The 26,995-nt window shown below is 37.5% G+C and overlaps 2 protein-coding genes across 3 annotated transcripts; one reads left to right on the forward strand and one right to left on the reverse strand.

The window, feature by feature from the left end:
* Positions 1-4,672: 4,672 nt before the first annotated feature.
* On the reverse strand, positions 4,673-12,131 carry LOC127425516 (protein phosphatase 1 regulatory subunit 36). 2 transcript variants are annotated; one of them, XM_051671598.1, is made up of 11 exons: positions 12,001-12,125; positions 10,034-10,101; positions 9,810-9,905; positions 9,591-9,679; positions 9,423-9,492; positions 8,985-9,083; positions 8,241-8,381; positions 8,077-8,119; positions 6,820-7,007; positions 5,507-5,701; positions 4,673-4,971 (listed from the first exon to the last, which is right to left on the reverse strand). In XM_051671598.1, exons 1-11 carry the CDS (start codon positions 12,022-12,024, stop codon positions 4,707-4,709), a joined length of 1,278 nt encoding a protein of 425 aa, XP_051527558.1. In that variant the 5' UTR covers positions 12,025-12,125; the 3' UTR covers positions 4,673-4,706. The 2 variants fall into 2 exon arrangements, with proteins under 2 accessions (XP_051527558.1, XP_051527559.1); XM_051671599.1 differs by lacking the exon at positions 4,673-4,971 and having other exon boundaries at positions 5,624-5,753; positions 12,001-12,131.
* An 11-nt stretch (positions 12,132-12,142) lies between these two features.
* LOC127424969 (probable thiopurine S-methyltransferase) lies at positions 12,143-21,467 on the forward strand. The gene is made up of 9 exons (XM_051670548.1): positions 12,143-12,287; positions 19,013-19,171; positions 19,433-19,529; positions 19,611-19,783; positions 20,154-20,169; positions 20,266-20,316; positions 20,485-20,528; positions 20,641-20,693; positions 21,036-21,467. The coding sequence occupies exons 2-9, from the start codon at positions 19,077-19,079 to the stop codon at positions 21,152-21,154; spliced, it is 648 nt and encodes a 215-aa protein (XP_051526508.1). The 5' UTR covers positions 12,143-12,287; positions 19,013-19,076; the 3' UTR covers positions 21,155-21,467.
* Positions 21,468-26,995: the final 5,528 nt, after the last annotated feature.

A 26,995-nucleotide genomic window follows, 5' to 3' on the forward strand; every position in this document is an offset into this window, starting at 1 on the left:
AGGCATTAAGCTAGAATTAAATATAGCTGCAAGCAGCGATTACAGGGCCAAGCACCAACATACAACACTAAGATCTCACACAGCAAACACAGACCACATTGCCCCCATGCAGATTTGAACCAACAACTATCCGCTCCACAGTTCAGTATGCTACCCACTGCACCACCACATTGTCAGCCAACAAAGGGTCTAACAAGCTTGCAAAATACAAAAACCTCTGGAACTATACACATTTCTAACACATGACTTGCTAAGGTGAGGATCAAACCATGCACCTTTCATCTGACATTTCATGGATCTTACCACTGGTCCACTCAGCCACTGGGTTAACAACCACCAAAATGAACATACTATGCTAAGAATTTTTGCACAACCAAGCACAACAGTCAATATGATCGATTTTGTATTCATGTAACTTTTCAACAGAGATTAAATTCAGAATTTGATTGTGGAACAGTAACCAATAATCCTCAGCAGTCCGAACTGTCCTTTGTAGTCTTCTGATGTCCGATTTCGTAGCTGAACCAATCCAGACAGTTATTGAAGTACAAAGGACAGACTCAATGACTTCAGAGTAGAACTGGATTAGCAGCGCCTGTGGCAGGTTGAACTTCCTCAACTGGCAAAGGAAGTACAACCACTGCTGGGCTTTTTTCACAGTGGAGTCAATGTGGATCTCCCACTTCAGGTCCTATGAGATGGTAGTGCCCAGGAACCTGAATGACTCCACTGCTGCCACAGTGCTGTTTAGAATGGTGAGCAGGGTCAATGTTGGGGTGTTCCTCCTAAAGTCCACAATCATCTCCACTGTTTTGAGCATGTTGAGCTCCAGGTTGTTATAACTGCACCAGTGAACCAGCCGTTCAACCTCCCTTCTGTATGCAGACTCATCATCATCTTGGATGAGGCCGATGACAGTAGAGTCATCTGCAAAGTTCAGGAGCTTGACAGAGGGACCCTTGGCGGTGCAGTCGTTGGTATACAGGGAGAAGAGTAGTGGGGAGAGCACACATCCCTGGGGGGCACCAGTGCTGATCGTACATGTGCTGGAAATGAATTTCCCAGTCTCACTAGCTTCTGGCTGTCCGTCAGAAAGCTGGTGATCCACTCACAAATACACGTGGGAACAGAGAGCTAGGTTAATTTATTCCATAGGAGAGCTGGGATGATAGTGTTGAAAGCCGAACTGAAGTCCACAAAAAGGATCCTTGCATATGTCCCTGGTCTGTCCATATGTTGCAGGATATGATGCAATCCCATGTTGACTGCATCATCCACAGATCTGTTTTCTCTATAAGCAAATTGAAGGGGATCCAGAAAGGATCCAGTGATGTCCTTCAGGTGGGCCAACACCAGTCTCTCAAATGACTTAATGACCACAGATGTCAGAGCGATGGGTGTGTAGTCATTAAGTCCTTTGATCTTGGGTTTCTTTGGGACAGGGATGATAGTGGAGAATTTGAAGAAGCAGGGAACGTCACACTGCTCCAGTGATCTGTTGAAGATCTGTGTGAAGATGGGGGCCAGCTGGTCAGCACAGGATTTTAGACAAGTGGGTGAAACACCGTTTGGGCTTTCCTTGTCTTTTGTTTCCTGAACACCCTGCACACATCCTCTTCACAGATCTTAAGTACAGGTGGAGTAGCGGGGTGGGGGGGTGTGAGACTGGGCTTTTCAAATCTACAGTAAAACACATCCAGGTCATCAGCCAGCTGTTGATTCCCTTCAGTGTTGGGGATGGTGTTTTGAAGTTAGTAATGTCTTTCAGGCCTCTCCACACTGATGCAGGGTCGTTAGCTGAAAACTTTTTTTCAGCTTCTCAGAGTAGCTTCTTTTAGCCACTTTAATTTCCTTAGTCAGTGTGTTTTTGGCCTGATTATACAAGATTTTATACACGGTTGTATAATCAAGCCAAAAACACACTAAGGAAATTAAAGTGGCTAAAAGAAGCTACCCTGAGCACACAAGTGTGGGTTATCTTTTAAACTATAGGTGGTGCTATCTCCACACTGTTTAAGTATCATTAGGACATGATGTTGATGATGCATACCAATTTCCTTTGAAATCTGACAATGTATTTAAAAGATATATAATTTTTTAATAAATGTCAATATGGTGGAGAGGCAGTACGGCCGATATGGGAAAAACTGGTATAGTTGAAATTCGCATGATCCAAGGAATCCACAGCCACCAACCTCATGACTATAAGACATACGGTTCATAAGTTAAGGGAAAAAATAGGAATTATCCCCATCTTTTGACCCATAGGTGGCACTGTCATGAAATTCTGCCATCAAATAATGGTGCTGATGAAGCATACCAAGTTTTGTTTCGATAGGACAAAGTGTTCCCAAGATACAGCCTTAAATCCGTTTTCAGGGCCACCTCATTAACCATGATTTTGCATAACTTTTCAACAACATCAAATATCAAACTTCTGTATAATTCATTCTATGCGGCTCGGTCTGGAGATTTATTTTGTGTGCAAATCAGGCAAAGTTTGAAGGAGCAGAAGTGAAAAAAAGATGAATGACATAATCCAAGATGGCGGCCACTGTATCAGTCTTTTGGGATCATCAAGAGGAGAGTAATCAGACAAAAAATAATTGTATCTCTAGGACAAACAGTTAAAAATATATGCACAAAAGAAAAGTGAAACTTTGACATTGTGGTGGCACTATAGAGTATGTCCTAGAGACCCCAAATTTGGTATGGGGAATATTCATGACCACCCCATCAGTGTGCCAAATTGCATAATTTTCCTACATACAGGTGCATCTCAATAAATTAGAATGTCATGGAAAAGTTCATTTATTTCAGTAATTCAACTCAAATTGTGAAACTCGTGTATTAAATAAATTCAGTGCACACAGACTGAAGTAGTTTAAGTCTGGTTCTTTTAATTGTGATGATTTTGGCTCACATTTAACAAAAACCCACCAATTCACTATCTCAAAAAATTGGAATACATCATAAGACCAATAAAAAAACATTTTTAGTCAATTGTTGGCCTTCTGGAAAGTATGTTCATTTACTGTATTTGTACTCAATACTTGGTAGGGGCTCCTTTTGCTTTAATTACTGCCTCAATTCGGCGTGGCATGGAGGTGATCAGTTTGTGGCACTGCTGAGGTGGTATGGAAGCCCAGGTTTCTTTGACAGTGGCCTTCAGCTCATCTGCATTTTTTGGTCTCTTGTTTCTCATTTTCCTCTTGACAATACCCCATAGATTCTCTATGGGGTTCAGGTCTGGTGAGTTTGCTGGCCAGTCAAGCACACCAACACCATGGTCATTTAACCAACTTTTGGTGCTTTTGGCAGTGTGGGCAGGTGCCAAATCCTGCTGGAAAATGAAATCAGCATCTTTAAAAAGCTGGTCAGCAGAAGGAAGCATGAAGTGCTCCAACATTTCTTGGTAAACGGGTGCAGTGACTTTGATTTTCAAAAAACACAATGGACCAACACCAGCAGATGACATTGCACCCCAAATCATCACAGACTGTGGAAACTTAACACTGGACTTCAAGCAACTTGGGCTATGAGCTTCTCCACCCTTCCTCCAGACTCTAGGACCTTGGTTTCCAAATGAAATACAAAACTTGCTCTCGTCTGAAAAGAGGACTTTGGACCACTGGGCAACAGTCCAGTTCTTCTTCTCCTTAGCCCAGATAAGATGCCTCTGACATTGTCTGTGGTTCAGGAGTGGCTTAACAAGAGGAATACGACAACTGTAGCCAAATTCCTTGACACGTCTGTGTGTGGTGGCTCTTGATGCCTTGACCCCAGCCTCAGTCCATTCCTTGTGAAGTTCACCCAAATTCTTGAACTGATTTTGCTGGACAATCATAAGGCTGCGGTTCTCTCGGTTGGTTGTGCATCTTTTTCTTCCACACTTTTTCCTTCCACTCAACTTTCTGTTAACATGCTTGGATACAGCACTCTGTGAACAGCCAGCTTCTTTGGCAATGAATGTTTGTGGCTTACCCTCCTTGTGAAGGGTGTCAATGATTGTCTTCTGGACAACTGTCAGATCAGCAGTCTTCCCCATGATTGTGTAGCCTAGTGAATCAAACTGAGAGACCATTTTGAAGGCTCAGGAAATCTTAGCAGGTGTTTTGAGTTGATTAGCTGATTGGCATGTCACCATATTCTAATTTTTTGAGATAGTGAATTGGTGGGTTTTTGTTAAATGTGAGCCAAAATCATCACAATTAAAAGAACCAAAGACTTAAACTACTTCAGTCTGTGTGCATTGAATTTATTTAATACACGAGTTTCACAATTTGAGCTGAATTACTGAAATAAATGAACTTTTCCACGACATTCTAATTTATTGAGATGCACCTGTACTGTTCTATAGGCTGCCATAGACTGCCATTGGGGAGGAATAATAATAATAATAATACTAACGGATACAATAGGTGCCCAGCACCCTCTGTGCTTGGCCCCTAATAATAATAATACTACTAACAAAAACAATAGGTTCCACAGCACCTTTGGTGCTTGGCCCCTAAATAGCAATATTGAAAAGTGCCACCTAGTGGAAAGTATTTTCATAGCTCATTATTAAATGCTGTGATTCATATAGCACAGCAGAAAATAACCAGGGCAGGAAAAAAATAATTGAAAGCAAATCAGACATAAAGCACAAACAAACAAAAGGTAGTTTTAATGCAATGATGATTGATGAAACAACATTGATGCATTCATTCTGTGTCTGAGTACACTCCCTCAGTGGTAGCTCTGGAGACTAAGTCAACACGGCTTAAATGGCTACGTTTGTTTGTAGTTGTGGTCATCGATCGTTGGTCTGTTTTGCTACTCCTCATGTGCACGTGAGGGTCATCGTTCACTATGGCACTGTTTTTGCCCTCTTGTTCATCATCTTCCCTCTCTGCTTCACTTTGACCACCCTGAGGATTCAGTGTCTTAGAGCTGAATTGGCTCAAAGGCTTTCCAAGAATTCCAAAACTAAGGGCAAAGGAAAGTTGATTTAGGAATGATAGTCCAGACACATAACTGAGAAACCAAATGTTTGGACGCACATTTATGTTTTTTTATGATCTTAAAAACCTGTTAATCTAAAGGGTTATGCTAAAATGTTAGCAATTAGTTTTGCAGAAAAATATAAATAGAGCCTATATATGAATTTCTTTATAAAACTAAAGTTTTAATAATAAAAAAAAAATGTTTCTAATGGATGAGTTGGACCTGATAGTGAAAGCCAAGATCAGCCAAGAAATGCCCACATGGGAACACCTTCAATATTTTTTAAAAAGCATCTCAGGTGGCACCTTATGAAGTTGGTGATAGAGTGCAACAGTATGAAATTTAGGGTGGCATACAGTTTTCTTGTAGAGGAGAGAGAGGGAAAGTTGAATTAAAGAAGGAGCTGAAAGAGAGTAAGCAAATATGAAGAGGTAAATTGATTCTGAAAGCAAAATAGGGACTTGGTATGATTTATAGTACGTGTAAATAATTAATCCATAGCACACTTATGTGTTACCAAAGGGTTGCTAGATGATGATTCAGTTCCTCCATCAAAGCTTTTGAATCACTATGTTCAGCTGAACGCTGTTGAAGATGTCTGAAGCTCCCGAACAGGTGAGGGGCATTTTCTCGTGGGGTGGGCAGCAGAGACACAATTAGAGGGGAACGATGTGTTATGATACTGTTCAGGCCTGGGCGCCGTTTAGACTTCCTGGGTCAAAGGTCAGGAGACAGACAGTGAGAGTAGGAAAGAGAAGACCGGCCTATAAAAGCGTAAATCATTACACACACAGTCACTTTCACATGTAAATTTGCAACACCTCACAAAGAGGTGACATGGAACCATACATTTTACATATAAATAGAGTGCATTTTTAATAGGAAACTCTATAAATCAGTTCCAAAACATTTCTTAATCTGGGTTCTGCTATTATTTTCTACAACAATTTAAAAAAATATTCTATGCATTAAATGGATAGTTTAAATGGATAGTTCACCCAAAAATGAAAATTCTCTCATCATTTACTCACTCTCATGCCATCCCAGATGTGTATAACTTGGAATGGTGACCAGAACTTTGAAGCCCAAAAAGCATATAAAGGCAGCATAAAAGTAATCCATAAGACTCAAGTGGTTAAATCCTTATCTTCCGAAGCGATAAGTGTGGGTGTGAAACAGATCAATATTTAAGTCCTTTTTTTACTATCAATCTCCACTTTCACTTCCACATTTTTCTTTGGAGTTTTTGGCGATTCGCATTCTTCATGCATATCACCACCTACTGGGCAGGGAGGAGAATTTATAGTAAAAAAGGATTTAAATATTGATTTGTTTCTAACCCACACCTATCATATCGCTTCTGAAGATATGGATTTAACCACTGGAGTCTTATGGATTACTTTTATGCTGCCTTGATGTGCTTTTTGGACCTTCAAAGTTCTGGCCACCATATACTTGCATTGTACAGACCTACAGAGCTGAGATATTTGTTTGTGTTCAGCAGGAGAAAGAAAGTCATACACATCTGGGATGGTATTTTTGGGTGAACTATCCCATTAATGTGTGGGGTTCATGAAAATATATTGTTTTAACCCTGTGACTAAAACAGAAAAACAGTAGAATATAATGAATATGATGAAATAAGATTGAACAGGAAACATAAATGGAATAGGATAGAATGGAAAAGTTTTTCAGTTTTTAAATATAGAATAATGTGTATGCAAAAAATCTATTTCGTGACAATGGTTTAAGCTTAATAAGCCAACACGATAGCACTATAACTGCACCCAGTTAAATTTTTGCACTGAATGGACTACTGTATTTGCTGACCTGTCATTCAGCGCTGTTTTTCTGTGGTCCTGATCTTCCTGTTCCTCCTCAGATTCCTCCTCCTGAGTCCTCCGGGCGAGGTTAAAAGTCTCCGAGCGGAACAAGCGGCCAATCTCAACCTGAATCCCCTTCAGGTCCCGCCTCTCAAAGGTCACCCACACTGCATAGGTGCAAAAGCTGTAGAGACACTGAGGTACAGAAAACACATGCTGATCTCATGATGGGAAAGACAAAGAAAAACTCTTGAAGCTGCAGGTGGTGCCTTCTAAAGTTCTTCCAAATACGGGAAGGTAATATTACCTATAGCTACATTATTTGCATTATTGGGGAGACCAGGGCTAATTGTTACACTCAAGGGTTGGTTTATTTCTGAAAATCAATGACTGTGTAAAGACATATCAAGATCAATATACCAATTGTTATTGCCCAGGAAAAAAGATGCAGTTCATTTAACACACTTTGCCCTTTATAGACAGGCATGTCACACTATATAGGGGTAAGTTGTCACAATAAGTCTTTAATAGGTCTCTCAGCAAAATTTTAAAAGCACAAATTATTTTAATTGAAGGCAGTTTTGAACTAAATCCAACCCACAAAACCACAGGGAGAGAAAACAAGCATTGTTAACTGGATATTTATTCAAAACCTTATCATTACTGAGACATAGACCTTGTGACAACTTTCCAGTGTTACAAATAGCCTGGTCTGTCCTTTTAATATATTAAAGGAATATTACAGGTTCAATATAAATTAAGCTCAATCGACAGAATTGTGGCATAATGTTGTTAACCACAAACTAATTTAGACACATCCCTCTTTTTTTTTTAAGGCAAAAATCAGGGTTACAGTGAGGCACTTACAATGGAAGTGAATGGGGGCCAATTTTTGGTGTGTTTAAAGTCAGAAATGTGAAGCTTATAATTTTATAAAAGCACTTACATTATTTTTTTCTGTTAAAACTCATGTATTATATGAGCTAAGTTGTTTAAATAGTAATTTTTACAGTCATTATTGTAACCCAGATTTTTGCTTCTTTAAAAAAAAAAAAAAAAAAAAGGATGGGCAAGTCAAAAATAATTTTTGTGGTAATCTGTATTATGCCACAAATGCTGTCAATTGAGTTTAACTTGTATTGAACCTGGAATATTTCTTTAAGATCCTGAATGTTTCAAAAACTTCTAGATGTTCTGGTACAATATTTAAGTTTTACATTTTCATAAATCACATATGGTTATAAGTCAAATGTTTTGCACAAACCTCATATAGTTGTATTTCACTGTAAGTGGACAACCCCCTGCTCCTGTTCACATAAATCAGGGTTATTGTCTCCTCACACATATACTCATCCATTAATTATTTACATTTAATCAGAGATATACTGAAATTAAAGGCCCTCTCATAGGTGTGATAGCTGTTCTAACCTGTTACATGCCATATGGTGCCACTGAGATAGACCCTTCCCCTGTAGCAGCCCGAAGTAACAAAAGGCAAGTTGTTTCTGTGCCAGCTCCACCTTAGCACATGTTTCTGCGTTAATCTGCCTTTCAGTGACACTCTCCTCTCTGGAACAGCAGTAAGAGCAAGGATGGGATGCTGTTAAAGGGATAGTTCACCCAAAAATGAAAATTCTCTCATCATTTATTCACCCTCATGCCATCCCAGATGTGTATGGCTTTCTTTCTTCTGCAAAGTAAAAGTGGAGATTTATAGTAAAAAAGGGCTTAAATATTGGACATAAATATTGATCTGTTTCTTACCCACAGCTATCATATAGCTTCTGAAGACATAGATTTAACCACTGGAGTCTTATGGATTACTTTTATGCTGCCTTTCTGTGATATTTGGAGCTTCAAAGGCCTGGTCACCATTCACTTTCATTGTATGGACCCACAGAGTTTAGATATTCTTCTGAAAATCTTCATTTGTGTTCAGCAGAAGAAAGAAAGTCATACACATCTGGGATGGCATGAGGGTGAGTAAATGATGAAAGAATTTTCATTTTGGGGTGAACTATCCCTTTAATGCGAATGTCACATCAGCTGAAGGTGGATTAACAAGTGGCTGTGTTTTTGTGTTTGGTTTTGTACCAGACTGCTGGTAATTTGTGAACCACTTTTACTTTTATATATGGCTGAACTACAGTTAAGCTCTAAATAAAAACTCACGCCATTAAGGACTTTGGTCTTTCCTCCAGAGCTTTCCTTTCAAAGTAACAAGAAAAGTAGAGCAGGAGGCTGGCTAGAAACTTTTCCAGCTCTTGGCTCCTGTAAATATATTGATAAAAAAAAAAGAAGAAAGAGAGGGAGGGAGGGAGAGAGAGAGAGAGAGACAGAGAGAGAGAGACAGAGACAGAGACAGAGAGCGAGAGAGAGAGAATCAGAGGTGTATTAATACCAACCTAAAGTTGACTTTTAATTTAAGGGTAATTGAGAGGCTAATGTAATTTGAAGAGAGATATCGGCTTTGACCAGGATTATGCACATTTAAAAAAGAGAAAAGTTTTAAATCGCTAAGTACATACCTGTGCGGGCCATGCTCAAATGGCTAAATAAAAATTGAACTAATATTACACTGAATGGTTGAGAATAAAAGTAAAAACTTACTTTAGTAGAGACAGAAAACGCAGAGGAATAGGCAAAGCCTCATTCTCCTGTAGCAAAGAGACTGCTGCCACTGCAACACATTAAATGCATACTCAACTATCCAAGTTATTAGAAAAAGACTCATATTGTTATCATTATGTAGCAAAGTAAGAGTCATTTAGGACCTACATATAACATCCTGAATTGTTACACATTCCTTTTGTGAGCATTTAATTGAAGTCTTGAAGGCATCCAACTGAGCAGGTCCCACAGCATTCCTTTGACAAATGAAACTGAGTAAATCAATTGCTTTGGATAATAAATCTTGTCTAATGACCACCATGCCAAGAGAATGAAATTAAGCTATAATTATATCCTGATGTAAAGAAAAATGTAAAGACAGACTACTTTTGCCACTTCTCCAGATGCTTTCTTAAATGCTCTTGGTATGTGGGAGTATTTTTCTTCTTTGTCTTCTCGTTCACCTCTACAGATGTTGCGTAACTGCAAACAAGAAAGAAAAAAAAAAAACAGACAAGTAAAAACCAAACCATATAGCAAGAGATCATTAACAACAAGGTAATAAAATAGCCTACCAGTTTACCTGCTGTCACTAACAGGTATTTATTTACCTTATGAACTCTAGGCTTTGTGTTTCATCATTCCAGTCCCAGCATCCAGATGAAGGCATAGGTATTTTCTGTTATGAAATTAATACAAATGAGCATCGTAGGGTGATTCTCACAAAACCTATAATGAACTCCTGGTCATATATTAAAGGAATATTCCGGGTTCAATACAAGTTAAGCTCAATCAACAGCATTTGTGGCATAATGTTGATTACCATAAAAAATAACTTTTGACTTGTCCGTCCTTTTCTTTATAAAAGGCAAAAATGGAGGTTACAGTGAGGCACTTACAATGGAAATAAATTGGGAAAATTTTTGAGGGTTTAAAGGCAGAAATGTAAAGCTTATAATTTTATAAAAGCACTTACATTAATTCCTCTGTTAAAACCCATGTATTATTTGAGCTGTAAAGTTGTTTAAATCATAATTTTGACAGTGTTTTAGGGTTTGTTGACATGGTTATGGCAACAAAGTGGTAAAATTGGCTATAACTTTACACAGAAAAAGTTAGTAAGTGATTTTATCCCAAAAAAACCATGTTAACGCACATATTGTTTACGTCTTTTGACTATAATTTTGAAACAGAGAGTATTTTAACATTTACGGAATGTGTACAGTTATTGTTTTACTTTTACTATTCCCATTGTTTTCGATGAAAACTGTCATTACCATAACACAGTGATTTTTTTACTGTATTAATTACTGTCTATGACTGTATCATTATTATTAAAAAAATATATATATATATTTGTTTTTTTCTTTCTCCCCAATATGGCATGCCCAATTCCCAATGCGCTCCAAGTCCTTGTGGTGGTGTAGTGACTTGCCTCAATCTGGGTGGCAGAGGATGAATCTCAGTTGCCTCCATGTCTGAGACAGTCAGTCCACTCATCTTATCACGTGGCTTGTTGAGCGCATTACTGTGGAGACCTGGCGTGTGTGGAGGCTCATGCTGTTCTCTGCAGCATCCATGCACAACTCACCATGTGCCCCACCAAGAGCTAGAACCACATTATAGCGACCACGAGGAGGTTAACTCAACGTGACTCTACCCACCCTAGCACTCGGGCTAATTGGTTGCTTAGAAATCCTGACTGGAGTCACTCAGCACGCCCTGGATTCGAACTTGCGACTCCAGGTGTGGTAGTCTGCATCTTTACTTGCTGAGCTACCCAGTCCCCTATGACTGTATTATTAAAAGATGGTGTTGTACAATGATTTTTAAATTAAAATCAGTAAAAATAAAAGGCAGTACTAAGAGAGCACTACTATGACATATAAATAGGCCTATTTAAAGGTGCACTCAGTAACTTTTGTCTTTGTATCATCTTGGACTTTCACTGACACCTAGTGGCAATGCAGCATCATTTAAAATCAATAGTTTTCAGTTTCAGATGCCATATAGAAATTTAGTATTCACCATCAGCCATGATTACTTTAATCAATGAGTGAAAGTGTCAAATAACAGGAGGGTTACTGAGATTAAGCGAGTAGTATTCGGCTGGTCATGTGATTCTAACATGGCTGCCCCCATGTGCGGACCCTCTCCATGTAGAATAAAACAGCTTTTATAAGGTTACTGATATGACTAGAGACTTTATTTTGTAGCAAAACTACAATTCATGTCTTTAGGAGATAAACTTTTTTAATGAAGAAAAAAATACTGAGTGCACCTTTAATGGTTAATGGTCCTAGAAAAGGCTTCAAATTCTATATGCAAAATCTAATTTCTTATTTGTTTATTTTGATTATGGAGTAAAATATGAACAGGCCATTTTCTTGACAGGTTTCGTGAAAATCACCCATTAGGCTATTAAAATCCATATAATTATCCAATCCGTTTTAAGAGAAAAAACAACTACAGTAGTGTACCAACGACTGCCTATTCAACACAGTTTCGCTCTGTTGGTGCAATGTTAGTGCAATGTTTTTTGCTAGTCCTTTGAATACACATGAACGTGAATTCCTACCGTTTCAGTCGGTGACTTTGCCATTACTCATCCACAATGCACTTTATTCAGTAAATTCCGGAAACTACTGTTCACTTTGAGCGTCCACCGTCTCCTAGAAACAGCAACAATCCTGCTAGGACGCGACAGCACTACTTGTGACGTACTGCATACCACGCCCACCATTCACTTCGTATTCTTCCTGTTATGCAACTTCACAAGCGCTGTGAGAAGTTAAGTAGTGAAAGAAAAAAAGAAAAAAAGAAAAAGAAAAAGTCGCCGGGTGGACACTGAGTTGGTAAAGTGAGGTAACAAATCTGAAATCTTATCAAACATTCGTATTAGATGTCAATTGTTCAAATTCGTGCTTGGCTTATTTTAAACAGGTTTGTTTGTTTGTTTGAAATGCAGTAAATTGGCCAAAGCCAAAGAGAGTTATTTGTAATCAGTTTTTGTTTCCACAACCTGATTTGTGTAATATTGATGTTTTAAAGGCCAGTGACTCTAATTTTTTATTAGTCAGACGATGATTTTTATTAAGATCATGTAATGTTGTGAGCTTGTATTTGCATTATTCGCAGAGAGAGAGAGGGAGATGACAGATGGCATGATATACATGCAATGTCACAATGATTATGCACATAGTTCACGTGCTTTGTCATTGAAAATCAGAAGCAGGGTAAAGTTAGTCTTGGTTGAGTGGTTTTCATGTACTTTAACCCATCAACAAAAAGGTGATTAGTTCTCTCTTCTGTGATTGGCTTATATCTTTGTCCTTTGTTAAATAAAATGGTTATTTGAATGTTAGTGTTATTTGTAGACTGCTAAATTAAAGGAATATTCCGAGTTCAATACAAGTTAAAAACAATTTTTGACTCGTCCCATCTTTTCTTTAAAAAAAGCAAAAATCTGGGTTCCAGTGAGGCACTTACAATGGTACTGAATGGGGCCAATATTTGAACATTAAAATACTCACTGTTTCAAAATTATAGCCACAAGACAAAAGGATATGTGTGTAAAAATGATTTTAGTGTGATTAAATCCCTTACTAACCTTTTCTGCGAAAAGTTATAACAAATTTTACAACTGTGTTACAATGATGATGTAATGTCAACAAACCCTAAAACAACTATAAAAAAATGACAAATAATACATGAGTTTTAACAGAAGAATTACTGCAAGTGCTTTAATAAAATTATAAGCTTCACATTTCTGTTTAAACCCTCCAAAAATTGGCCCAATTCACTTTCATTGTAAGTGCCTCACTGAAACCCAGATATTTACTTTTTTTAAAAGGAGGGATGAGTTGAAACAATTTTTTTTCCTCCCCTTTTCTCCCCAATTTGTCATGCCCAATTACCAATGCGCTCTAAGTCCTTCGTGGTGGTGTAGTGACTCGCCTCAATCTGGGTGGCGGAGGACGAATCTCAGTTGCCTTCGTGTCCGAGACCATCAGTCCACGCATCTTATCATGTGGCTTGTTGAACAAATTAACCGCGGAGACATGACGTGTGTGGAGGCTCATGCTATTCTCCGAGGCATCCACGCACAACTCACCACGCGCCCCACAAGAGTGAGAACCACATTATAGAGACTACGAGGCGGTTACCCCATGTGACTTTACCCTCCCTAGCAACCGGGCCAATTTGGCTGCTTAGGAGACCTGGCTGGAGTCACTCAGTATGCCCTGGATTCGAACTCACGACTCTAGGGGTGGTAGTCAGCGTCTTTACTCAATGAGCTACCCAGGACCCCCGAAACAAATTTTTGTGGCAATCAATATTATGCCACAAATTATGTCGATTGAGCTTAACTCATATTGAACCCGGAACATTCCTTTAAGGTCCATCTGTTTATCTGCATCTAGGATAATCAGTTTGTAAAACCATAGAACTTGCCAGACACATGGCAGAACTGAAGCACAATAAAGTGACATGTACCACTGACAACAACTGCATTAATTTTTTTCTCTAAATTTGTATTATTATTACATTTATGGGCCTAAACGGAAAATTATTAGACTTCTGTTTTGTTTACCCTTACAAAATGAACCATGGTTTTACTAAATTAACCATAGTTTAACCATGGGATTTTGTCAGAGACTCAGGGTGGCGCAAGGGCAGGGGCAGACTGGCTATCGTGAGAACCGGGACTTTTCCCCAAGGGCCAGCTGCGAAATGGGGCCGAATGGGCCACCGCGTTATGCAGAATGGGCCACAAAACGGCACGGCAATATGCCGAAAGGGGCAGCGATATGCAGAAAAGGACAGTGACACCCCCTGCTCAACAACTTTTGGGCCAGTTTCTATTTAAAATCCCAGGCCGATTTCTCTTCCCAGTCCGCCCCTGGTAAAGGGAACGGAGCTCGGGGAAAACAGAAAATGTGGACCCAGTTGCAAAGAACACACGGAAGTCAGGGATAAAACAAAAACAAGTCTTTAAATGATCCAAAGGAGAACTCAGGAGCAATGCCAAAAAGTGAATCCAATTAAAATTTATGGCAGTAAAAAAAATCCACAGGGTTTCAAAAAACATAAATCCAGAAAGCAAAAAGTATTTCCAAACAATAACAGTCAGAAATCCACAGTGTCTCAGGAGCAACAGAGAACAGTCAGGGAAACTCAAATCCAAAAACTAAGCCATGAACAAACAAAAAACAGCAACTTAAATACATCTCTGAAAACGAGGCACAGGTAAAATGAATAACGACAAACAAGCATGGGAAACACAGGGAGAACACAATGGCGACATCTTGTGAACAAAGTAAAACATGACAAGACCAAAACACTGACAGTATTTAGTTAAACCATAGTTACCATAAAATTAACCATGGTTACTACAATATGGTTACTATGTGGATACTACAGTATTACTGTAGTAAAACCCATGGTTAATTGTATCCAAACCATGGTTTTCACTAAATGGTTCCCGCTGTCGTGGTTACTACGATATTATTGTAGTAAAACTATAACAGAGCATTATCAGTGTTCTAACAACTTTTAATTGCATTGAACTTGTAACAAATGCCACACAAACCCATTATAATAAATGCCTCCTTTAGATTTGTTGTTATTTAGTGTGAATTAACTCCAGAAGCAGTTTCTCTGTTTTTCTGTCATTACCTCAGCCAAGCACTGCTCCCTCTTGTTTAAACGAGCACTGTGACTAAGCGGCGCAATCACTTTCGGTGACTGCATCAGTATCAGAAGGCCTATAACACATAAAGAACATAATTATCCAAACTCAGATTAAAGGCGCACATGTAATCTAAGACAGCTTTTGTAACACATTTGGAATTATTATAGACATTATAAGCGAATTAAATTTGCTTATAATTATTAAATTCAATAAATGATGTATCAAATTTTAACCTTCACATCAAAGCACCCATACGATTAAGCATCAGTAAATAAATACAAATTCTTAATTTATTTTGGGTGTGCATGCTAATGTTTTGGGTGGCATTTGCACATTCTGGCACACCCGTGGCTATGCCATTGTATGTCCACGAATAAAATTTGCCCCATTGTAATGGAATAATCCCCCAGTCTCTGTCAGAAGACTCACCACTGACATTTCTGCATGGATAGTTTACCCTGAAATGAAAATTCTGCCATCATTTACTCACCCTCATGTTGATCCAAATTGTAAAAAGGAGATGTTAGGCAGAATGTTGCGGACGGACTGCCTCAGTCACCATTTACTTTTGATGCAATTTTTAATGAAAGTAAATGGTGACTGAGGCTGTCAGTCCCTAACATTCTGCCTAACATCTTTTGTTTTCCATGAAAGAAAGTCATATGGGTTTAACATGAGGGTGAGTAAATAATGACAGTTTTTTCATATTAAGTTGAAATATCCCTTTAAATGAGTAGTTCACCCAAAAGTGAAAATTCTCTCATCATGTACTCACCCTCATGCCATCCCAGATGTCCCTGCAGAATTTCACTGTATATGTGCAAACATATAATGTGTGATAAATAAATAAAATTATAATTATAATTATAAATTATAATTATAATGTGTATGACTTCCTTTCTTCTGCAGAACACAAAGATTTTTGGAAGAATATTTCTGCTTTGTAGGTCCTCACAATGCAAGTGAATGGGTACCAACATTTTGAAGCTCCAAAAGGACATAAAGGCAGCTTTTTACAAAATCAAGAAGACTCCAGTGGTTAAATCCATGTCTTCAGAAGTGATATGATAAGTGTGTATGAGAAACAGATCAATATTCAAGTTCTTTTTTACTATCAGTCTCCACTTTCACATTCTTCTTCTTTTGTTTTTGGCGATTCGCATTCTTCGTGCATACTGCCACCCAATGGGCAGAAAGGAGAATTTATGGTAAAGACATAAAGGGTCACAGCAGCCCCCCTGTTTCAGCACAGTTGAGCTCTCACCACTTTTTGAAAAGATGCGTCACAACCACTGATCCATATATAGATCAGTGGTCACAACACTATCAACTCTCGACTGATGGTGCTTGAGAGTATGGAGCACTGGTCACGTGCATGGCAACGACTCGCCTGTCAAACGGTAAGGGCCACGGCTCTCTTTTTTTTTTTTTTACTATATTAAACAAAAAGATCTTATTATTATTAAAGTTCCTTCAGTATATTACAATAAGAAGACATTATACAAATGGTTGATACAACAATTATCAATTGAAGGAATAACATTAAATGGAAAAAAATAATAAAACAACATATCAGACAGGAAAGGAAAAAACAGAGAGAAAAAAAGAAAAGAGGGTATTAAAGAAAATAATAATCTATACATCTAAAGAATCTAAAGGCAGTGCAAATTGTAATTGCTCTAAGAGCTTTTTTTTTTTAATAGTGATATTCAAATTCTCTTTTCTCTTTTAAAAATACAGAAAAATTGGTTTACCATTTGAAAATTTGCACTTATGAATGTAAAATGCACATAAGAAGCTAATAAAATTTATAATAAAGCAGGCACTTTCTTTTATGGGATCAGACATAAAATATTAATTAAAAATATTGAGTTGAAAATCCTTGCAAGATATTATTTGTAATAAACAAACGAATGGCTTTCCAAGGTTGTTAAGTGTAGTGACATGACCAAAATAAATGGAAAAGAGTTTCAGTGTTGTTCTGGCAAAAGGAACATTTTGTGTCAATGTCAGTTCTAAATGTAAAAAAATAATAATAATTTGACAGGGTTAAAACTTATGGATCAACTTAAAGGATATTTCTTTTACTTCATTAGTGAGGGAAATGAATTGCTTTTTTTCCAATTTAAATGATCAAATAGGTTATTCCAATATGAAATTACAGGTGGGGCAGATATAATGTTCTTAAGAAATACAGCTCTTACTTTATGGTTTCTCCCTTTGGTTTCAGTAAATCAGATGTTACCAATAGGGGTATTGGAAGATTCAGGAAAGGAAGCTATTGACATTAAGGGGTGGCTAATATTTTTAAAAAGCATACAAATACCAGATGGAATAGCTCCTATAACTGTAGCAAATTCTTTAGGAGTTACTGGTATATTATACTCTGAAAGAATTTCTGTGAACCTAAATAAAAGTCCTTCATTGTTAAATAGCTGACTCACTAGAAACACTCCATTACTGAACCAGTGATTATAAAACAGAGACTTATTCTTAAATAAAATGTTTCTATTGTTCCAGATGTAACGCCTATGGGGGAAAATTATGTTTATAAATAAGAGTCCACACTAAGAGTACTTGTTGGTGAAAGTTAGATAGTTTGATAGGGAGTTTTAAAATATCGTAGTTGTACATCAAAACAAAATTTATTCCTCCAAGCTGTGAGAAGACATGTTGAGGAAAGAGATTCCAAATGGAAGTTTATTTTAAGCGTATTATTAAAAGAAGTCGATAAAATGTAATCCACCATGGTTATAGGAGTTGCTGATTTTTGTATATAATGAGATTTGTTTTTCCATAATAAACTGGTTAGACTTTCATTGACCAATTTACATGTTGGCTTATACATGAAGTGATTGAGCGGCATAAGATGATGGTGAGCAAAACTCTACCTTTCAAAGATAGATCTCTCTGTAACCAGCAATTAAACCTTTTTTTTTCTTTTTTTTTCTTTTTTTTTTTTGCAATAATTGGGTTAAAGTTGGCTGAACACCTAGCATTATCTTTGGTTATTTGTATATCAAGGTGTAAGGCCACGGCTTCTCATGAATAATATTGAGAACACTCGTGACACAGATTTGCTGAAATTCAATGGAAAGCCTAAACCACGTACGTCACGACCTGTGACGTTGACTTGATGTTCATTTCAAACCCGGATGATGAAAATAGCCTGAAAACCCCTAAATTAACCCTCTCCTCTTGAAAAACAAAATGTTGACTGTTCTTGTGTGCAAGACATATATACCTGTTAACAACAAAAAAAAAAAAAAGGTTTTTTTCATGACCCTTTAAATATTGATCTGTTTCTAACCAACACTTATCATATCCCTTCTGAAGATATAGATTTAACTACTGAAGTCATATGGATTCCATTTGATGCTGCTTTTATATGCTTTTTGGAGCTTCAGAATTTTGAGAAAGAATGTCATATACATCTGTGATGGCATGAGCGTGAGTGAATAATGCGAGTATTTTCATTTCTGGTGAACAAAAATGACACTAAAACACTAAACTTCCACTCTGTTTAGTCTCACTAACAAAATTCAGCACTTCCCTTACTTTATAATCAAGGTCACTGTTGGGAAGTGACTAACGGGAACGTTGTTCCAGGCCTTTTGACAAGGAAGGCCATTAAGGTCCTCTATCGTATAGCCTACCCAGTGGGTCTGGGAGAAGGGGGCCAACTTATAAAAAAAACATTTCTCTCAGACCCCAAGAATTTAAGTAATGGTCCTGGTTTAGATGTCACATCTGATACTTGTTCTACATTCTTATCAGTTATTGGCTTTGGCTTGGTACTCGATTTGCTACCTGCTTTGGTTCGTATGCTGGGAAAGTTTTAGAACAAATTGTTCATGATACTGTATACATGTTCCATTGTTCTCATTAATTCCAGAATCGAGTTTTTGATTGAGAGTCTGAAGAAACAAAAATCAGCACAGCTGAGGCGAGGAGAGAACATGTCTTCCCAGGAAAACAGAGTGATGGCCTTGTCAGAGTGGGAGGATAGGTGGCAAGAAGGAAAAATTGGTTTCCACAAACCTCATGTGCACAAGTAATAACAGTTTCAGACATTTGGTCACCAGCACTATAGTTAATCATGCATAGTCACACATTCACAATCTGCTGAGATGTGTGTCTGCCCTATCGCTTTATTATTTAGAGATCATCCTGTGCCACTTATGAATTATTCATAAATGTGTAGAAGAATGCAATTTGCTCTAACTCATTTCTTGTTTCTTATTGTTTTACTTTGAATCTCTCTTTTTCATTTAACCCAGTTTACTTGATTTCTTTCTCTTGTACCTTTTGGTAGGTTGCTGGAAAACAACTTAGACAAAATCGTATGTGGACAAAAGAGTGTTCCATTCTTCTTCCCACTATGCGGAAAAGCTGAAGGCATGAAATGGTATAAGATCTAAAGTCCATTTAATAAATAATATTGAAAATCATTCTAGTACTACTCAAGTTTTCCATCATGTTTTCTTGGGTTGGCTGACATGGGTCACATGGTTGTTGGTGTTGAAATTTCAGAAAAATTAATTAAACAATTCTTTGAAGACCAACTTCTTGCATACAATGAAGAACCAGAACCAGCTATTCCTGGAGTGAAGGTGTTCAAGGTATTTGGATGTCTGCCTTTGGCACCCACAGTGGACACAAACCAGTGATGAAAGAAGCTAAAGGGGATTACAGTTCCTATAAATAATTGTGACGAGGAGGAGGGTGTGGCCGGGCCGTGAGGGTGCAAGGCTGGCACTGAATCAGCTGATCAGCGCGAGGGCGAGATAAAGGGGAGCCGGAGACACCAGTTCGGGAGAGAGAGAGAGAGAGACACACGCGGCCACGTTGCATGTGTGTCCTTATGTTTATGTTTGTGTTGAATTTCTGATTAAACTTTACGTTTACTGTTCAGCCAGTTCCCGCCTCCTCCTTGCCCATCCTTATACTTTTACTATCATACAATGAGTTACTACTTGTATTGATAGAATGGCATTTGGCAGTGTGGCTTAATGTGTACCTCAGATTATTTTCAGACGGATTCCTCTCAGTGTACTTCATCTTTCTTCAATGGAAGTAGACAGTGTGATGGTTCTGTGTGCGTTACATATAACGCCTTCTGAACTAATGCATTTTCCTTGTTCTCAGAGTGCGGATGGAAAGACCTCCATCTATCAGTGTGATTTATACAAGCTCCAGGTGCGTGCTTCACCTTCTAATTTTAGATGATTAAACATGTCACTTGAAGCACATTTAAATTCCCCAAACCCCCCTCTCTCTCTGTCTCTTTTTGGTCTCTGTCCAAAACACAAAGTTTGGAGGAATTTGGGATAGAGGAGCACTGGTGGCTATAAACCCATGTGACAGGACAAAGTAATAAATTCAGTACAGTGTGTACTTTCATTTGAAAGGTATTGTATTATATAATACACATAAATCATTCACCCCTGCTCTTAATCTGTATTTAAATACATGCCTTCTTCATTTTTAAGATATGCTACTCCTTGTTTCCTTAATGGACAGCGACTGCAGATATCTTGTGAACACATTGGAATATGATCCTGAGCTGTATAAAGGTATCATTTGGAAAGAAAGGCAAATTGAATGAGTAATTATTTTCATTGTAAAGCATTTGCGTTATCTATGCAACGTTTGATGATTTCCGTTGCCACATACTGGTCCACCATTTTTTTGTATCTGAAAAGGATGTAAACTATTTATTTGGTGAGTTTTGGTTACTCCTCTGAAACACATCAACGTAACCATTTCAATTATTATTTCTTACTGTAAAACAACATGATGTTGCTATGTTATTAAAAGTTATACTGCAAGTTACTGGAGCTAGTAGTTCCTGAGATATGTTGTTTCACAGTAGTTTTTGTCCCCCAATAATTATTACAATGAGTCTGTCATTCCAGGAGGGGCCTGTGACATTGAACTGCTCCAGTGTGTAGATGGCTTTGAGGAGAAACACAAAACATGGGGATTGGAATCAATGACAGAGAAAGTGTACCTTCTCACTCTAAAGGACCAATGATTAATCAGTTTTCACCAAATGAAACAATGGCAGTTGTTGGTGTAGTGGTCGGGACATTTTATGCCTAGATGAATAACAGTTACAGCTGCCTCCATATTACCCCTCTTTGATTTAGATTGGAGGATCATAAAAAGTAACGATCAAATGCAATAAATAATTTGGTAAACCAGTATAAAACAATAGTTAGCAAATTGCAAAATGCTTTCAATTCACCCATTTATTTTTTATTTTTTCCTTATTTGGTAATTAGTGTAATACTTGGTTTATTGGTTTGATACTTTAAAAACTCAATGTAAAAATATTTAATAAAGTATGCTGATTTTAGATTGATGTTGTGTATTTCATAACTGGACCAGAGGCATTTGTTCCCTGCAGTACACATACTTTGAATGGAATGTTCTCAGTTTGACCACAAGAGGGCAGTAGTTTGGTAGGAAAGACAAAACCCTGTACGTAGTTTCCCGAGCTTTCTAACAAATTTAAAATAAACATTAATCCGGAATTCCGTTTTTTCCGACATAAAATGTGACCCTTGTGAATCATGTTTAAATTAATTAATTATATCTCATCGGGGTAAATATGTTATCGACAGTGCTCTGTGCTGTGCGATATCGATAAGCACTTTTCACACAAACGAGTGTCATTCTACCTTTCTGTTGATGGTTTGGCGCCACTACTGCTGCGTCATGCACAAGCTGGATGCTACTTAATACTAACGCCAAAGAAATAAAAGCTTATATATGGTTGGATATAAAACGAGTTGGAACCGTTGCCACAGTAATTGACGGGATAAAAATAGACATTGTTTAGCATTACGGATGTGATATTTATAATAAAAACGTGACATTTAACTTCATATATAAAGTACGTATTGCCAGTATATCAAACCGGAGTATGTATAAGCATAAACCCCTGCAGATAGTATCCTGACATTAAAAAAAAAATGTTTAAATCTGGAAATGAACTTTATGGACGTAATCAATAAAAATGGACACGAGAGACCCCACAGACTCTGTAAAAACTCTAAAATGCACAATCCAGAAATAATAATAACAACAGAATGTAGAAGAGTTGGCGTTCCTAAGAACATGTAACATCGTTTTCACATAAACGGGGAAAAGCAGCGTTACGTTATCTCAGCTCTGTAGGTCCATAAAATGCAAGTGAATGGGGTCCAAAACTTTGAAGCTCCAAAAAGCACATAAAGGCAGAATAAAAGCAATTCAGACGACTCCCATGGTTTAATCCCACGGTATGAAGGGCGCCAGAGCTTGTCAGGGTAGGCGCAGAGATTGATGATAAATTCAGCAAGTAAAATCAAAAGCTACATAAACACAAGAAAATGTATGGTTACGATAAATAAAAATTAATAGCTTAATGGACCGTAGTCCAGATTTATAGAATGTAGTATTACATCATTATAATACAATTAAATGCCTTGAATGAATGCATATCATGCGAGAGCGCATCCATGATGTACGGTTGCACCAGCTTACTGGGACGCGGTCTTGTACATTTTGTCAGGGGGTCTGGGCTTACTGTTTAAGACTTTGAAAACCCCTGGTTTAACCCATGTTTTCTGAAGCGATCTAAACGGTTTTGGGTGAGAACAGACCAAAATAGAACTCCTTTTTCATTGTGCATCTTGCCACCAGCCTCTAGGCACAATCATGATTTCAAGTTCGAGTTGACAAAATGAGTGAGTGAATTCAGACGCTGATGTATTCACAGAGTGTTGGAGAGAGGGCTGGAGCTGTCGCAGAGATAACTCCTTCATACGTATATGTGAACCCTAACCCTAACCCTAATAACAACAATAATAATGCTTGTTATTCTTGTAAAATTGTATATATTCAATAAATCTTCAATCTGTTTGTCATGTTTAATATACAGTGCATTGAAAAAATAGTCAGCCCCAACCATTAACACAAATGATTTGTACAATCTGAGATTGAACAATTGAACTGGTTGTTTTTTATTATTTGTGAATCACTGAACTCTGCAACAGTACAGCCCAAAAAAATTTTTTTAAATTAAGCATTAAATAATAAAAATAATAATAAAACAATAACTGAAATATCAAGAATTTATAAGTATTCATCCACCTACTTTAATACTTGGTTGAACCACCTTTTGCAGTTATTACAGCCATCAGTCTTTTTGGATAAGTCTCTACCAGTTTTACACAACACGATGGAGCAATATTACCCCATTCCTCCTTGCAAAATTACTCTAGGCAGAGTGGCTGTAGTTCCATATTTCATCCACTTCTATATGATTGACCTCACTGAGCTCCAAGGTATGTTTGGTACCTTTGAAATGGCCTTGTATCATTCCCCAGATTTGTGCTTCTCCACAATTATATCCCTCACTTGTTTTGAATGCTCTTTTGTCTTCATTTTTGTTTATTCAAAGGAAAATCCAACCATACTGTTTGATCTTATAGAGAGGGAAGGTATTTATGCCTCATGAAGTAATTGAAAGCAGCTGATCCACTATTTTTCCATAGTGTAGACTAGAGCAACAAATTGGATGTGTTTATAAGACAATATCTTGCACCTGAGCATGGTTAACTTAGTAATTACAAAGGGTATGAATACTTTTTTATACTCAAAATTTTAGTTTTAGGTTTTATTTTCGGTCTATCTCCCCATCACGCTCTCTCTCCCAGCACGCCAGTCCTCCCCGTGGTGGATTATGAGATAGCATTGTGAGAGTACATCGACTGAACACAAAGTGCATTGTGGGTAAGAATGAGTGAACATATGAGGGGATGAGATTTTCACTTAGAATTCGGACACCACTACAAAATGGCCGACACCAAAAATAGTGCACGATATAGTGGATAGGGGGCGATTTCAGACACAGCTAAGATGTACAGTGAAAAAGGAGTTATGTTTTGGTCTGTTTTCACCCAAAATAGGTTAGATCGCTTCAGAAGACATGGATGAAACCACTGTAGTTTTCTGCATAACTTTTAAACTACCTTTATGTGCTTTTTGGCGCTTCAAAGTTTTGTACATCATTCACTTGCATTGTACAGACTTACAGAGCTGAGATAATCTTCTGAAAATCTTCGTTTGTGTTCTGCAGAAGAAAGTCAAATACTTCTGGGATGGCATAAGGGTGAGTACATGATCTGAGAATTTTCATTTTTGGGTGAACTATTCCTTTAAGAACAGTTGTGAAAGTAGCACTTTCTTGATGAAAACCATTCAAACTGCTTTGAAACCTGCAGACTTTGACCGGATGTGTGTGGAACACGCTGAGCAGCATGGCATTATGAGACAATCAACCGGATTATATTAAAATAAAAATCGCAAAGCTTGTCAAAATGATCCCTTCGGACCCTTACCAGATGTTGGTCATGGATTTCATAACTTCTGCACTCTGTTTGGGTGGTTTTGTGTTGATCAAAATCTATGTGTTAGTGAAGAATTAATTTAACAAAATATGGAATAAACTTAACATTTTGTCTGCAATCTTTTATTATTCTGGTACATTTCTGGAAACTGGAAAAGAAATTAAGTGTGAGTGTCTGGTTTTTGTGGGGAGGGGTGGGGGTATTTTGGGGTTGTTCGCTGTGCCATAGTCTTTGCTTGATACATCTTCCTGCTTAACCGATCACATGCCTGATTCATGTTTTGAATTTCATTACTGGACCAGAGGCTGTACATATACTGTGAATGAAGAGTTCTCTGTTTGACCTCAAGAGGAGAGTTGACTGAAAGTTAAGATATTGGCAATTAGACAAAACCCTACAAGTTTTCCCAAAACCTTGTTACAGATTTGAAACAAGCTTCGAAACATGTATAGGGTACAACGGGGCTAAAACCCCCTGGGGTAAAAGGCACATTTGATTTTATTTCCCAAAACGGCAACAAAAACTACCACAGTACTATCCTTAACAGCTGTTTGTCACTATACACTGCAAAATATTCCTGATCCATGAGATCATTGTGTGCAATGTCTTAAAAGTGCACTCAGTAATTTTTTGAGTATGTCGTCTTGAACTTACACTGACACCTAGTGGTGTGGATGCAGCGTCATTCAAACATGGTAGTTTTCAGTTTCCAGTGCCATTGTAGAAATGTACTATTCACAGTAAGCCATGATTAATTTAATTCATTAATGAAAGTGTCAGATAACAGGGCGGTTACTGAGATTAATGGTGCGTTCACATCATGTCGGAATGAATATAATTGCCGTTCGTGTCCTCAGACCTCGTAAGTTATTTGTTTCTATTGCAACACTTATAACACCAAAACGGCTTTGTTGTTGATAACAGTAAAATGTTTATCACTTCATTAATTCACCTCTATATGTTTTGCAAAATGTTTAAGAACAAAAAGAAATGCATCAATAGCATAATAAAATAGCGTATTATACAGAAATATGTTCACTACCTTGAGGCCACTGCCATATTTATTCTTTTCGCATGACGTCACAACTGTCAAGTCAGAGCTTTCATAGAATTCAGAGTTTACAACTTGTAATTACGAGTGCTACGAAGACATGACCGCTTTTTACAAGTCGGAATCTCGTAATTATGGTAATTCTGATATGACGTGAAAGCACCATAAGCAAGTAGTATTCGGCTGGTCATGTGATTCTAACATGGCCGCCCCCATGTGCGGACCCTCTCCATGTAGAATAAAACAGCTTTTATAAGGTTAATGATATGAGCATGTAAGAGCTCATGAATTTACAGTATACATACGTCTCTAAATTAATATTCATTTCTTTAGTAGTAAAACTTTTTAAATGAGGAAAAAAATATTGAGTGCACCTTTAAGTTTGATTTTGAGGTAAATTGATCTAATAGTTATTCATTTTCTAAATGTTGCAAATGTATGTAGCTAATGAAAATCCTTGATTTCATCACATTTATTAAAATATTTATTTGACATTTTCAGTTTTGTCGAAGGTGATTAAATAAAACATTTTGGGGTACTTGGGGTAAAAAGCCCTCTGTTGCAGAGGCTAATGGCCGCTATAAAACACATTGTTTTTCTGAAGTGGGGCGAATAGATTTGTTATGAAAAATGTTTAAAGTGGGCTCACATTGACTGATTCAATCACAATGAAGATTAATTTGTTTATAGAACACTTGAGAGGTTATGAAATGCCAAATAAGATTGAAATTAACAGGAAATGTTTAAACTTTTTCTGAAGTTGTTATTCTGAATGAGTATTATCTTAATTTGTTACTTTAAAAAGCATCTTGCTGTCTCAAAAGTTAACTAATTTTGCACTACAATTATTGTCCCTATATTTTTATGTGATATCACTTCACTCCAAATGTGGGGTAAAAGGCTCCCTAGCCACTTTTTTTTTTCTTTTTTTCAAAAAAGAATTTTAATCAAAACAACCTTCCATTATAATTTATTTTCACAAAAAAATATGTTGCTCCACAATTGTTCAATAAACATAAATGTTTTTTTTTTCTTGATACATTCTGTGGCCTGAAAAAATCTAATTTTCCTCAAGGTGTGCCTTTAGCCCCGTTGTACACTATCTATAATATATGTTATATTCACACACATACATGTGCGTGCGTGTGTGTGTGTGTGTGAGAGAGAGAGAGAGAGATAGAGAGAGAGAGAGAGAGAGAGAGAGAGAGAGAGAGAGAGAAAGAGAAAGAGAAAAACTGACATATTATTATTATTTTATATATAATAGCAAATAGTATATTTACACTTGCTCGATAGCATTAGTGCGGTGTGCACGAGTGCGTTATCACGATCCACGACGGTGTTATGATCACTTTAATTTTGAATTTGGGTGGATAGTTTATAGCTTGTCAGTTGTCAACCTTCCAGCGGCCAAGGTCGGTTCTGG

Source organism: Myxocyprinus asiaticus, chromosome 34, assembly GCF_019703515.2.
Source record: "Myxocyprinus asiaticus isolate MX2 ecotype Aquarium Trade chromosome 34, UBuf_Myxa_2, whole genome shotgun sequence".
Lineage (NCBI taxonomy): Eukaryota > Metazoa > Chordata > Actinopteri > Cypriniformes > Catostomidae > Myxocyprinus > Myxocyprinus asiaticus.

What these genes read in the sequence shown, in the direction of transcription:
- LOC127425516 (XM_051671598.1), bottom strand. Translation starts at nt 12,024, where the DNA reads ATGGCAAAGTCACCGACTGAAACG. An exon ending in CAAAGTCACCGACTGAAACG is followed by an intron (nt 10,102 to 12,000) that starts GTAGGAATTCAC and finishes ATTTCATAACAG; the next exon opens with AAAATACCTATGCCTTCATC. An exon ending in CACCATATGGCATGTAACAG is followed by an intron (nt 8,120 to 8,240) that starts GTTAGAACAGCT and finishes TTATGTGAACAG; the next exon opens with GAGCAGGGGGTTGTCCACTT.
- LOC127424969 (XM_051670548.1), top strand. Translation starts at nt 19,077, where the DNA reads ATGTCTTCCCAGGAAAACAGAGTGATGGCCTTGTCAGAGTGGGAGGAT. An exon ending in CACAAACCTCATGTGCACAA is followed by an intron (nt 19,172 to 19,432) that starts GTAATAACAGTT and finishes ACCTTTTGGTAG; the next exon opens with GTTGCTGGAAAACAACTTAG. An exon ending in TGTGTACTTTCATTTGAAAG is followed by an intron (nt 20,529 to 20,640) that starts GTATTGTATTAT and finishes CTTAATGGACAG; the next exon opens with CGACTGCAGATATCTTGTGA.